The 14,597-nt window shown below is 47.4% G+C and overlaps 1 protein-coding gene across 1 annotated transcript in view; it reads right to left on the bottom strand.

The window, feature by feature from the left end:
* Nucleotides 1-458: 458 nt before the first annotated feature.
* Nucleotides 459-14,597, bottom strand: part of C4H10orf90 (chromosome 4 C10orf90 homolog) — a 90,042-nt gene continuing 75,903 nt past the window's right edge. The window contains exons 6-7 of the mRNA XM_066601693.1: nt 2,115-2,214; nt 459-2,026 (exon numbers count right to left, since the gene is read on the bottom strand). Of these exons, the coding sequence (XP_066457790.1) occupies nt 1,988-2,026; nt 2,115-2,214 (139 nt within the window). The 3' untranslated portion in view covers nt 459-1,987. The remainder of the gene's footprint in view (nt 2,027-2,114; nt 2,215-14,597) is intronic.

The raw sequence follows: 14,597 nt of genomic DNA on the forward strand, positions 1-14,597 counted from the left end.
TAGTTGCAACAAACTTTAACTTGACTTTTTTCAATGACCTCTGCTGTATTAAATATCAATTTAAAGTTTGCCAAAACTGTGCATTTGATACATTGTGTCAAGATAACATTTGCACACTGTTTGCATTGAACTAAATAATAAAACAATATCCATTAAACTCTTAAAGGGTAGTGACTAGAGAAGAGCGAGCGTACTCGTTAAGGCAAAATACTCGAGCGAGTATTGCCATTTTCGAGTACATGCCCGCTCATGCCAAATGATTTGGGGGGCGGGGAGAGCAGGGAGGAACAGGGGGGGGGGGAGATCTCTCTCCCCCCCCCGCTCCCCCATGCTCAATGCTGACTCCCGCAACTCACCGCTCACCCCCACCAGCCCCCAAATCTTTTCTCACGAGCGGGCATCTACTCGAAAATGGCAATACTCGGTCGAGTATTTTGCCTTAACAAGTATGCTCCCTCATCTCTAGTAGTGACATGTCAGAAGTTTTCATCAGTGGTGGTCAGGCTGCTGAGACCCCAAGTGATCACTAAAGCGAACAGGGAGAAGCGCTCACCTGAGCACTGTGCCCATTCAGCTATTTCCATCACTGCTCAGAGCAGTGCATGGGCTCTATAGAAAGTCTATGGAGTCCCTACAATGCTAGGCGAACGGGCACAGCACTGAGATGAGTGCTTCTCCCTGTTTGTCTTAATGAGCGGTGGGGTCACAGCCCCCAGACCTCCACCGTTTAAAACTTGTAACATGTCATTATGACAATCTCAAAAGTTTGTAAAAAGTTTAGTTTAACTTTAAGCTCTATCTAAAAGATGCTGCTGCCAGCTAATATCTTATGATTTAACTCTACGAGGGAAGAGGAGGGGGGTTAATAAGGGTCATGAGCCAGAATTCCATTATTAAAAAGTTGCACGTTCTCGTGAAAGACTTTTCTTTTGCCCTCTTTTGGCTGTCTTTCCCACTTTTCTAAAAGTAGCCAGGGCTCAGTGAACAGTGCCATGACCAACCACAGTCTGACATACTGTATTTACTGCAATACAGACCAGGAATGGGCAAATAGTAAATTGCAGGTTGTTTGATTTTCTGGTATATGGAACAACCAGAGATGCACCAAATGTATTCAGTCTTGTGCGCCTCCTAATCAATTTATCACATCTTATTCTGGCAAGCTTTGCACGTTGCGTATAAAATACCATTCAAATTACATGAGCCCCTTATATCTATGAATGGCATTTGGAGCTCTGTATCAGGAAAATGTACAGTAGCGCCGACAACCGTACGTATATATTCAGAAATTAATCCGCACAGAATTGACATTCACTTTCAAGATATGTAAAGTATAGAAATAGTCTGCAAAAATGACTGACTGTAATTTAAGCAGACAACAAAAGCCTTGAGAATGTTAAATCCTTGCAGAGCTGCATATAAGAATTTCTGGGATTAGAAAAAAGTTGTTTTTTTTTCTACAAACAGCGCCACTCTTGTCTGTGAGCAAGTCTGGTACTGCAGCTAATTCCTATCGACTTCAATAAGAATGAGCTGCAATACCAGAAACAGCCTATGGACAAGGGTGGCAGTGATTCGGAAAAAAGAAAGCAGTAACTGCCCCTTTAAAGGGATCTTACCAAGATGGATAAAAGTCTGATTGGTGGAAGTCGCCACACTGCTGAGACCCCAACCATTTCCAAGAATAAGGGTCCCGTGTCTCCCTCTTGTCACTATGGGGTCACTTCTCCCACCTGTGGAGACGACATGTGCGGCCGTCACTCCATTCATTTCAATGGGGCTGTTGGAAATAGCCAAGTACTATGGGGGAGTGCACTCAACCTGCAGTGAGGAGGACAGGCGAAACAGGACCCCCATTGTCAGTATTAGTGGGGGTCTCAGTGGTGAGAACCCCACTGATCTTACTTTTGTCAGCTATCCTATCGATGCGTGATAGAAGTGTATTTAGGTGCAATCCAAACATTTAGTAACATTTCTTGGAGACGGTTCAGTCCAAGCTTCGATGAAGGACTTGATCCAGAACTTTCTAGAAGAAAACCAAAGAAATTGTCAGGTCCTAAACCCAAGAATCACCCCCCATCACCCGATTGTTGTTAACGGGACGCGGCTTTTACCTTTTTGAACACCTGGGCCCGGATTCTATTGCTATGTGTTATCATTCTTTTCTCTTCCTCTTCTTTTTTCTTCTTTACTTCAGGCAAGCTGTTATATATTCTGCAACATGTTACAGTGACGCAATGTTATGATATGAGATCTCGGGTAAAGCTGCCATATGCTAGAGATAAAGTCATGAATTATTCAATTATACGCTACCAGGTTAGGTCAGTCAGAAAGATTACATATCACATATAATGAGACCCACATGGATTGTACGTACTGTATGGCCTTAGCATAATGGGGCACCTTTACTAGAGCTGCTTAAAAGTTACGACAGTGCAAACTACTGAAAGACAGCCAGTCTGAAAATACACCATTTCCATCATAGTGGGAAACAAATCTGTCAAATTATAAGATTGTCTATTCTGAATTTATACAACATATTAGTTGGCTTAGTTTACTCCAAAAATTGTGCCGAAAGTTTGGTGCAATTTAGACAACACACTCTTTCCATGATGCCATGCTTTTTTGGATGAGTCAGTATCTAAAAACACATAGTAAAAGTGGCACAAAGTATGTAAAGTATGGTGCTCCAACTAATGTGCCCAAAAGCACATGCAGAGGTGTTGCGACTATGAAGCGAGTTGAACACTCTGCCTCAGGTAGCACCCCTTCCCTACTGCACCCCTTCCACCTGCTTGAGCTCAGCGGGCCGCCCATGCTGACCACTAAAGCAGAACTTGAAGTTAATTATATCTGTGTCCTTAAGACACAGATACAATTAACGGTGGCAGCACCGGAAGCCATGCTGGGCTATCTGCTCTGCCGCCTAGCGCCTTTTCTGTGACATAGGCGGCGTGATGAAGTCATTGCATCGCCTACATCGCTCTGCAGAATGCCGGCCAGAAGAGGCCAGGTGGAAGACAGAAGGGAGGACCATAGGGAAGGTGAGTGACTTTACTATTTTACTATGGGGGCACCGTATGGCTGCAAAAGGGGACAGTTTGGCTAATACTAAAGGGGACATTATAGCTATTACTAAAAGTCACATAATGGATACTACAGTGGACAGCTTGGCTACTACAGGGGACATTATGGCTGTTACTAAAGGGAGCAGTATGGCTATTTATTACTATAGGGGGCATTATGGCTATTTATTACTACAGGGGACATATATATATGTACACTAATCCAATACAACAATTACAATACTAGAGAATAAGTGATAAGAATTGGAGTAGCTTTTTAAGGATGAGGGGGGCGTCAGAATATAATAAAAGGCTGGCCTTTTAAAGTATAACAGTCATTGTACTAAACCACAGAATAATGATCTGTACCACACTGTGAATGCCGCGTAACCTCCCCCCCCCCAAAAAAAAATAAATTGGTGAAATAGTTTGTTTTTTTTCCTATTTCCCAGTTATTAGGTTTTCCAATAGATTATATGGTACATTAAAAGGTTCCATTGAAAAACACAACTTGTCCCACAGAAAACAAGCCCTCATACTGCTACATTGATGGAAAAGTATAAAAAGTTATGACTTTTTTTCGAAGTGAAGATGACTAAATGAAAAAAAATAACATGAAAAATGGCTGTAGCAGTATGGGGTTAAATGTAATACTGTAATTTATAATTGGCCATGTGGTTCTGTGCATCTTAAGTCCATTTATACACACAAAGTTTGATGTAAATCCTATTAATTTCAATGGAGAAACCCTTTAAGACGACAGTGGGGACCAACCTTCTGAAATATCCACTTATGTCACTTCTGAAATAGCCCAATTATAACTAAGCAAATGTCAAATTTGTTATTGATTTCTAACACAATAACCTATAAAATGAGAAATAGTTGTATTAGAAATTCAGTTTGGAACATGGAAAATGAGACTGCAGCCAGAGGTGTAACTTGCACCTTCTGGGCCTCGATGCCATTGTTTGGAGTAAAGATACAATAAATTATAGAGGGTGCAGCGTTTAGAAAAAGCGCTGTGTAAGACTTGAAACGATAACTCTCCTGCCGATGCAGTAGTGCCACATTCTGCTGCCGCTGTTTTTTCTGTTGGACTATAAAACTTGTGAACATTAAAGGGGTTGTCCCGAGGCAGCAAGTGGGTCTATACACTTCTGTATGGCCATAATAATGCACTTTGTAATGTACATTGTGCATTAATTATGAGCCATACAGAAGTTATAAAAAGTTTTATACTTACCTGCTCCGTTGCTAGCGTCCTCGTCTCCATGGTGCCGACTAATTTTTGGCCTCCGATGGCCAAATTAGCCGCGCTTGCGCAGTCCGGGTCTTCAGCAGTCTTCTATGGAGCCGCTCGTGCCAGAGAGCGGCTCCGTGTAGCTCCGCCCCGTCACGTGCCGATTCCAGCCAATCAGGAGGCTGGAATCGGCAGTGGACCGCACAGAAGAGCTGGCCGTTTCGGCGCGGGACATCTCCTTTAAAGTGACCCTCTGGTTGTGTGACACAATTCTGTCCTAGGATCAGAGACGGAGCAGGTATATTACCTGCAGTTGTTCTTCTTTGACAGCCCTGTGATCCACTGGTACCAGATCCAGTTTTCTGCCATCAAAGATGGCCATCACAATCTTCAGACTACCTAAGCCTCCACAGAGAATTGGTAATGTTAGACTACCATTGCAATGTACCTGTACTCTGATTGGCCAGAAACGGGGGCGAAACTATAGGGGATGCAGGGGATGCGTTTGCACCTGGGCTCAGGAGCCTTAGTGGGCATATAAGGCCTCTTCTCCATATGGGGAGCCCAATACTATAAATAAAGCATTATACATTGGGGCCCTGTTGCAAGTTTTGCATTGGAGCCCAGAACCTTCAAGTTACGCCTCTGGTCAGAAATATTGACATGATCCACACTGGCCAATCAGAGAACAGTGCACAGTGTTCATTAAGTAGGTAGAAATTTGCTGCAGTCATCATAGATGGCTGATAGGGCACAGAACCAATGTATCAGAGAAGTAGCAGAGGAGAACAACTGTAGGTAATATACCCCACCCCCCTCTTATTTCAGGTCAGAATTGTGTCCCCAAACCGGAGAGTCGCTTTAAAGAACTGAAAACCTGTTCCATAGAACAGTACAAGCTACAAGTAACGTTTGTTTAATTTAGAATATGGTGGTCTCAGAAGTATGCTTGCACTCTAAATCGACTGAAGTTCAAGTACTATGACCCCATCCAAAAATCACATTCCACAATGGTGGGGCAACAGAACCCTGGCCCAGAACCTCCAGGTGCCTTCGGGTATTTGCCTACCTAACTTTGCTTTGGTTGACCTATCCCGTGATGCTATGGTCCATCTACAGGACCTCTCACCTAATGTGCCAAACTGGTGCCTTCTTATGTGGTAGAGGGGTCTTTGGGTCCAGGCATTATTACTACTCCTAAACCCCCTATAGGTACGCTCTTCGCTCCAAAGCTGAACCATAACACCCCATGATATATCTGAAGCTCATATTTTTTTGCCTTCCAAACCTTGGTCATGAATAGAGATGAGCGAGCACCAAAATGCTCGGGTGCTCGTTACTCGGGACGAAAATTTCGCGATGCTCGAGGGTTTGTTTCGAATAACTAACCCCATTGAAGTCAATGGGCGACCCGAGCATTTTTGTATATCGCGATGCTCGCTAAGGTTTCCATTTGTGAAAATCTGGGCAATTCAAGAAAGTGATGGGAACGACACAGCAACGGATAGGGCAGGCGAGGGGCTACATGTTGGGCTGCATCTCAAGTTCCCAGGTCCCACTATTAAGCCACAATAGCGGCAGGAGTGGGCCCCCCCCCCTCCCAACAATTTTTACTTCTAAAAAGCCCTCACTAGCAATGCATACCTTAGCTAAGCACCACACTACCTCCAACAAAGCACAATCACTGCCTGCATGACACTCCGCTGCCACTTCTCCTGGGTTACATGCTGCCCAACCCCCCACCCCCCCCTTGCACGACCCAGTGTCCACAGCACACACCAAATTGTCCCTGCGCAGCCTTCAGCTGCCCTCATGCCACGCCACACTCATGTCTATTTATAAGTGCGTCTGCCATGAGGAGGAACTGCAGGCACACACTGCAGAGGGTTGGCACGGCTAGGCAGCGAACCTCTTTAAAAGGGGCGGGGCGATAGCCCACAATGCTGTACAGAAGCAATGAGAAATATAATCCTGTGCCACCGCCATCAGGAGCTGCACATGTGGGCATAGCAATGGGGAACATATGTGCCACACACTATTCATTCTGTGAAGGTGTCTGCATGCCCCAGTCAGACCGCGTTTTTTTATAAATAGTCACAGGCAGGTACAACTGGGAATCCCCAACTCCGCAATGGGAATTCCGTGTGCACCCACAGCATGGGTGGCTCCCTAGAACCCACCGGCTGTACATAAATGTATCCCATTGCAGTGCCCTGGACAGCAGAGCTAACGTCAGATTAAATGCAGGTGGGCTTCGGCCCACACTGCATGCCCCAACCTGACCGGGCTTTTTAATTCATAGACACAGGCAGGTACAACTCCCTATTGTGAAGTCCCAGTGGACCGACAGCATGGGTGGGTGCCAGGAAGCCACCGGCGGCACATAAATATATCCCATAGCATTGCCCATCACAGCTGAGGTAATGTCATGTTTAATGCAAGTGGGCTTCGGCCCATACTGCATGCCCCAGTCAGACTGGGGTTCTTTAGAAGTGGACACATGTAGTTATAACTCCGTGTGGACCGACAGCATGGGTGGCTCCCTGGAACCCACCGGCGGTACATAAATATATCCCATTGCGTTGCCCAGCACAGCTGATGTTACGTCAGCTGTAATGCAGGTGGGCAAAAAATTTATTGGATTACACTGTAGGCGAGGGCCCCAAAAAATTGTTGTACCAACAGTACTAATGTACCTCAGAAAAATTGCCCATGCCCAACCAAGAGGGCAGGTGAAACCCATTAATCGCTTTGGTTAATGTGGCTTAATTGGTAACTAGGCCTGGAGGCAGCCCAGTTAAAATAAAAATTGGTTCAAGTTACAGTTTCAACGCTTTAATGAGCATTGAAACGTATAAAAATTGTTTAGAAAAATTATATGACTGAGCCTTGTGGGCCTTAGAAAAATTGCCTGTTCGGCGTGATTACGTGAGGTTTCAGGAGGAGGAGCAGGAGGAGGAGGATGAATAGAATACACAGATTGATGAAGCTAAAAGGTCCACGTTTTTGATGGTGATAGAGAACGATGCTTCCATCCGCAGGTGCAGCCTACGTATTGCTTAGGTATCGCTGCTGTCCGCTGGTGAAGAAGAGAAGTCTGGGGAAATCCAGGCTTTGTTCATCTTGATGAGTGTTAGCCTGTCGGCACTGTCGGTTGACAGGCGGGTACGCTTATCTGTGATGATTCCCCCAGCCGAACTAAACACCCTCTCTGACAAGACGCTAGCCACTGGACAAGCAAGCACCTCCAGGGCATACAGCGCGAGTTCAGGCCACGTGTCCAGCTTCGACACCCAGTAGTTGTAGGGGGCAAAGGCGTCACCGAGGACAATCGTGCGATCGGCTACGTACTCCCTCACCATCCTTTTACAGTGCTCCCGCCAACTCAGCCTTGACTGGGGAGCGGTGACACAGTCTTGCTGGGGAGCCATAAAGCTGGCAAAGGCCTTGGAGAATGTTCCCCTGCCTGCGCTGTACATGCTGCCTGAGCTCTGCGCCTCCCCTGCTACCTGGCCCTCGGAACTGCGCCTTCTGCCACTAGCGCTGTCGAATGGGAAGTTTACCATCAGTTTGTCCACCAGAGCCCTGTGGTATAGCATCATTCTCGAACCCCTTTCCTCTTCGGGAATGAGAGTGGAAAGGTTCTCCTTATACCGTGGGTCGAGCAGTGTGTACACCCAGTAATCCGTAGTGGCCAGAATGCGTGTAACGCTAGGGTCACGAGAAAGGCATCCTAGCATGAAGTCAGCCATGTGTGCCAGGGTACCTGTACGCAACACATGGCTGTCCTCACTAGGAAGATCACTTTCAGGATCCTCCTCCTCCTCCTCCTCCTCCTCCTCCTCCTCCTCCTCCTCTGGCCATACACGCTGAAAGGATGACAGGCAAGCAGCATGTGTACCCTCAGCAGTGGGCCAAGCTGTCTCTTCCCCCCACTCCTCATGCTCCTCCCCCTCCTCCTCAACGCGCTGAGATATAGACATGAGGGTGCTCTGACTATCCAGCGACATACTGTCTTCCCCCGCCTCCGTTTCCGAGTGCAAAGCGTCTGCCTTTATGCTTTGCAGGGAACTTCTCAAGAGGCATAGCAGAGGAATGGTGACGCTAATGATTGCAGCATCCCCGCTCACCATCTGGGTAGACTCCTCAAAGTTTCCAAGGACCTGGCAGATGTCTGCCAACCAGGCCCACTCTTCTGTAAAGAATTGAGGAGGCTGACTCCCACTACGCCGCCTATGTTGGAGTTGGTATTCCACTATAGCTCTACGCTGCTCATAGAGCCTGACCAACATGTGGGCACTTCGCACAGCAGTCGGTGCACTGGCAGATTAAACCGATGTTGCAGGGTCCGCAGGGTGGCAGCATCCGTCTTGGAGTTGCGGAAATATGCGCTGACCCGGCGCACCTTTCCGAGCAGTTATGACAAGTGTGGGTAGCTTTTCAGAAAGCGCTGAACCACCAAATTAAAGACATGGGCCAGGCATGGCACGTGCGTGAGGCTGCCGAGCTGCAGAGCCGCCACCAGGTTACGGCCGTTGTCACACACGACCATGCCCGGTTGGAGGCTCAGCGGCGAAAGCCAGCGGTCGGTCTGCTCTGTCAGACCCTGCAGCAGTTCGTGGGCCGTGTGCCTCTTCTCTCCTAAGCTGAGTAGTTTCAGCACGGCCTGCTGACGCTTGCCCACCGCTGTGCTGCCACGCCGCGCGACACCGACTGCTGGAGACGTGCTGCTGCTGACACATCTTGATTGCGAGACAGAGGTTGCGTTGGAGGAGGAGGAGGAGGAGGGTGGTTTAGTGGAGGAAGCATACACCGCCGCAGATACCAGCACCGAGCTGGGGCCCGCAATTCTGGGGGTGGGTAGGACGTGAGCGGTCCCAGGCTCTGACTCGGTCCCAGCCTCCACTAAATTCACCCAATGTGCCGTCAGGGAGATATAGTGGCCCTGCCCGGCTGTGCTTGTCCACGTGTCCGTTGTTAAGTGGACCTTGGCAGTAACCGCGTTGGTGAGGGCGCGTACAATGTTGCGGGAGACGTGGTCGTGCAGGGCTGGGACGGCACATCGGGAAAAGTAGTGGCAACTGGGAACCGAGTAGCGAGGGGCCGCCGCCGCTATCATGCTTTTGAAAGCCTCCGTTTCCACAAGCCTATACGGCAGCATCTCCAGGCTGATCAATTTGGCAATGTGCACGTTTAACGCTTGAGCGTGCAGGTGCGTGGCGGCATACTTGCGCTTGCGCTCAAACAGTGGCGCTAGCGACGTCTGGACGCTGCGCTGAGAGACATTGCTGGATGGGGCCGAGGACAGCGGAGGTGAGCGTGTGGGTGCAGGCCAGGAGACGGTAGTGCCTGTGTCCTCAGAGGGGGGTTGTATCTCAGTGGCAGGTTGGGGCACAGGGGGAGAGGCAGTGGTGCAAACCGGAGGCGGTGAACGGCCTTCGTCCCACCTTGTGGGGTGCTTGGCCATCATATGCCTGCGCATGCTGGTGGTGGTGGCTCCCCAGCTGATCTTGGCGCGACAAAGGTTGCACACCACTGTTCGTCGGTCGTCAGGCGTCTCTGTGAAAAACTGCCACACCGTAGGGCACCTTGACCTCTGCAGGGTGGCATGGCGCGAGGGGGCGCTTTGGGAAACAGTTGGTGGATTATTCGGTCTGGCCCTGCCTCTACCCCTGGCCACCGCACTGGCTCGGCCTGTGCCCACACCCTGACTTGGGCCTCCGCGTCCTCGCCTGCATCCTCGTCCTCTAGGCCTACCCCTACCCCTCAGCATGCTGTATTACCAGTAGTGCAGAAACAGAACGCTGTAATTAAATGTGCCACTTATTGGCCTGTGGTTGGAGGCTGACTTCGCTTACGGAACGCACAGCAGAGCCAGGAAATAATTTTGCGCAAGCCTGCTGTAACACTTAGCTGGCTGCGTATGAATTAGGACAACTACCCCCAGCACAGACCCAGTACACTGAGGACGGTCACAGGCAGCCCAAATAGATTTTTTTTCCCAAATGTTTTTGGAAAGGCCCACCGCCTATATACACTGTATATGTCTTCTCTCTCTGCGTCACCACTACTGGCCCTGGAGTATGTAAAATAACTGCAAACTGTTGCACTGTGGACTGGAATACAGCGGTGATGTAACAGCCAACACAGAGCCAGGAAATAATTTTGCGCAAGCCTGCTGTAACACTTAGCTGGCTGCGTATGAATTAGGACAACTACCCCCAGCACAGACCCAGTACACTGAGGACGGTCACAGGCAGCCCAAATAGATTTTTTTCCCCAAATGTTTTTGGAAAGGCCCACTGCCTATATTCAATAAATATGTCTTCTGTCCCTGCCTCACCACCACTACTGGCCCTGGACTATGTATAATTACTGCAGGGCGCAATGCTCTGCACGGCCGATATACAAAAAAAAAAATGTGCAACACTGCAAAAAGCAGCCTCCACACTACTGCACACGGTTAGATGTGGCCCTAAGAAGGACCGTTGGGGTTCTTGAAGCCTAAAATGCTCCTAACACTCTCCCTATAGCAACTCCAGCAAGACAGCACTTTCCCTGATCTCTGTCAGAACGCATCTGTGGCGAGCCGCGGGAGGGGCCGATTTTTATACTCGGGTGACACCTGATCTCGCCAGCCACTCACTGCAGGGGGGTGGTATAGGGCTTGAACGTCGCAGGGGGAAGTTGTAATGCCTTCCCTGTCTTTCTATTGGCCAGAAAAGCGCGCTAACGTCTCAGAGATGAAATTGAAAGTAACCCGAACATCGCGTGGTACTCGTCTCGAGTAACGAGCATCTCAAACACGCTAATACTCGAACGAGTATCAAGCTCGGACGAGTACGTTCGCTCATCTCTAGTCATAAATCATTAAATCATCCCTGTCAATAAATATGATAGGATGTGATATAGCGTGCCGGAATCACAGACAGGAAGCTCTTTAACATCTTTGTACGCCCTGGTTAGCACAAGATTTAAACAACAGTGTTTGGCTGGTCATAAAAATATCAGAGAGAAGACAAATGATCAGCAGAAAGATCCCCCAAGCCTATCCCAGACTTATTAGCTTGACATGGCTATAACATAACGGAGAAGTCACTTCAGGTAAAATGTGTCTGTTCATTTGAAAAATTGCTGCTCTTCCTGCAATATATAAAAAGAAAATCAACCAATTCTTCTCGCGGGTCAACATAACCCCTCTCAATCTTCTGCTGAAGCTATGGGATAAAGAGACATATTTTTATCTTTATTGGGTTGCAATTGAAAAGTTCTAGTTTGCACAGATGTAATAACCAAATGTCTACAACAATTCTAAATTCAGCATTGCAAATTCATGTTTGTAGAGCTCCTGTACATTGGGAACAATGATGGTGGATCAGGACTGGATGTACTGACAGGTACAGAAGGTTTCTGCCTATGGGTAGACGTGGAGAAAATACTGCCTGCTGAAGGTGTTAGGAAATTTGGGCTCAAAGGCTTCTGAGACATAAATCTGCTATTGCTAAGGACTGTAAGGTCAGGGTAGGGGAACATTCACATTGGAGAGGACTCTAAAGCTTATGGGAAGTCGATGGCAAACAGGCTTGAGGGGTTGTCCACTAAGGACAGTCTCTTTGTCAGAAGTAGTGTTGAACGAACCAAAACAGTCAAACCATTTTTCGGGTAGAACTTTGCTAGCAGTTCGGTTTGGCGCGAATTGGAACCTCGGGCAGTTCATTTATTCATTGTTTCTTTCTCTTTCTTTTTTTTTTCTTCCTTCCTCTACTTCTTCCTAGTATTCATTTTCTTTCTTCTTCTTGCTCCTCATCCTCATTCTTCCTACTTCTTCCTCCTCATTCTTCTTCTATTTTACAGGGCTCTTAGACAGTGTTATACATCAGTTTTGGTAGAACTGGTGAAGTGGTGGTTCTGTTCAAACTAATTTCAACCGAACTGAACTTTCTGCCCAAATTCGGTGAACTGGTCAAACTGAACTTTTGAAAAGTTTGCTTATTACTAGTTATAAGATTCCACTGACAAGAAGTTGATCAAAGAGGGTCCTGCTGCTGGGAAATCACTAGTAAGTATTGCATTCCCCTGCAGCATCACCACAGGAGAAATAAAGCATTACGCCATTCCTATTTAGATCAATGGAGCTTCCTTATAGTGCATGGACATGCTGGCTCCTCTGAAGAGAGGATTGCCTATGAGTCCTGCTTCATCCTCCGATACACAGAGAAAACTTGTGAGCCCTGCTTTCCTTGGGCAAAAGCCTTCAAGTCCTACTTTTTCGTCTCACTCATAGACGCCTGTAAGTTATCTCACCCCAAAACAATGAGAAAGCTTGTTAGTCTTGCTTACCTCACCCACACATATTGAGAAAGCCTGTAAATCTTGCTTTCACAGCTGTCTCTGCATACATACTCATACAGGAAAATCTGCCAATTAGTCAGTGGGTGGAGGAAGTAGGACCCACAGGCTTTCTCTATTTGTGGATGCAGAAAAGCAGGACTCACAGGCTTTCTCTGTGTGTGGATTAGGTAAGCAGGACTCACAGGCTTTCGCTATGAATCCTGTCAACAGTTATACAATTTTTTAGATGAAAATACTGAGTCAAATAATATAAATCTATATATTCCTGAGCTCAGCATTTCCTTCTAGCCTAAAAAGAGCATATTAATAAATGTTGCCCAATGAGCAAATAATTCTTATGTGACTGTAGGATGATACCTCAGGATATTGTATACCTGCAGTACCCAGAGTTGAGGTCCCACAGCACTGTTACAGCCACTTTATGTTAATTATGTGTGTATGCCTTTAAATGCAGAAATGCAAAGTCCTACATCTGGGAAAGAAAAATGCAAAAAACACATACAGAATGGGGTGAATTGGGCTAAGCAGCAACACATGGGAAAAAGACTTGAGTATTAGAGATGAGCGAACGTACTCGTCCGAGCTTGATGCTCGGGCGAATATTAGGGTGTTCGGGATGTTCGTTATTCGTAACGAACACCACACGATGTTCGGATGTTCGGGTTACTTTAACTTTCTTCCCTGAGAAATCTTTTCTATATGCGCTCAATGGGGCCGGCGGCAGCAGCGCCAACCCCATTGAGAACATATAGAAGACAAATCCTTCTTCTCTGCCACAGCTGTAACAGCTGTGACAGAGAAGAACGATGTTTGCCCATTGAATTCAATGGAACCGGCAATACAGCCGACTCCACTGAATGCAATGGGCTGCCGGCGATCGCGGGATGAATTGTCGGAAAGGGGTTAAATATATAAGCCCTTTCCTGCAATTCATCCAGAAATGTGTAAAAATAAAAAATATATATATACTCACGTGGTGCCGGCAGACGGAGTTCAGCGCGGCAGGCTGCAGTTCTCCTGAACTGCTCTGAACAGCTGTGAGTAGTATTCAGCAGCCGGGGATTTAAAATCCCCGCCTGCTGAATAAGATGCCTCTGAATGGTCACAGCCTGACCAATCAGAGGCCAGCCCTCACTCACACCCATTCATGAATTCAGAGGAGAACTTGCTGTGTCGTTCCCATCATTTTCTTGAATTGCCAAGATTTTCACACATGAAAACCTTAGCGAGCATCGGCGAAATACAAAAATGTTCTGGTCGCCCATTGACTTCAATGGGGTTCGTTATTCGAAACGAACACCCGAACATTGCGGGAAGTTCGTTTCGAATAACGCGAACCCGAACATTTTGGTGTTCGCTCATCTTTATTGAGTATACTAATAGATCATAAACTGAACATGAGTCAACAATGTGATGCAGCAGCCAAAAATGCAAACGCAATTCTGGGATGTATTAAGAGAAGCACAGAGTCTAGATCACGTGAGGTCATTATCCCCCTCTACTCTTCCTTAGCCATACCTCATCTGGAATACTGTGTCTAGTTCTGGGCACTCCATTTTAAAAAAGACAGACAAACTGGAGCAAGTTCAGAGAAGAGTTACCAAGATGGTGAGTGGTCTGCGAATCATGTTCTATAAGGAACGGTTAAAGAATGTTAAGCTTGCAGAAAAGAAGGCTGAAAGGAGACTTAAAGGAGATGTCCCGCGCCGAAACGGGTTTTTTTTTTTTTAAACCCCCCCCCCGTTCGGCGCGAGACAACCCCGATGCAGGGGTTAAAAAAACCACCCGCACAGCGCTTACCTGAATCCCGGCGGTCCGGCGTCTTCATACTCACCTGCTGAAGATGGCCGCCGGGATCCTCTGTCTTCGTGGACCGCAGCTCTTCTGTGCGGTCCACTGCCGATTCCAGCCTCCTGATTGGCTGGAATCGGCACGTGACG

The sequence above is a fragment of the Eleutherodactylus coqui genome, chromosome 4 (genome assembly GCF_035609145.1).
Source record: "Eleutherodactylus coqui strain aEleCoq1 chromosome 4, aEleCoq1.hap1, whole genome shotgun sequence".
In the NCBI taxonomy this organism is placed as follows: Eukaryota; Metazoa; Chordata; class Amphibia; order Anura; family Eleutherodactylidae; genus Eleutherodactylus; species Eleutherodactylus coqui.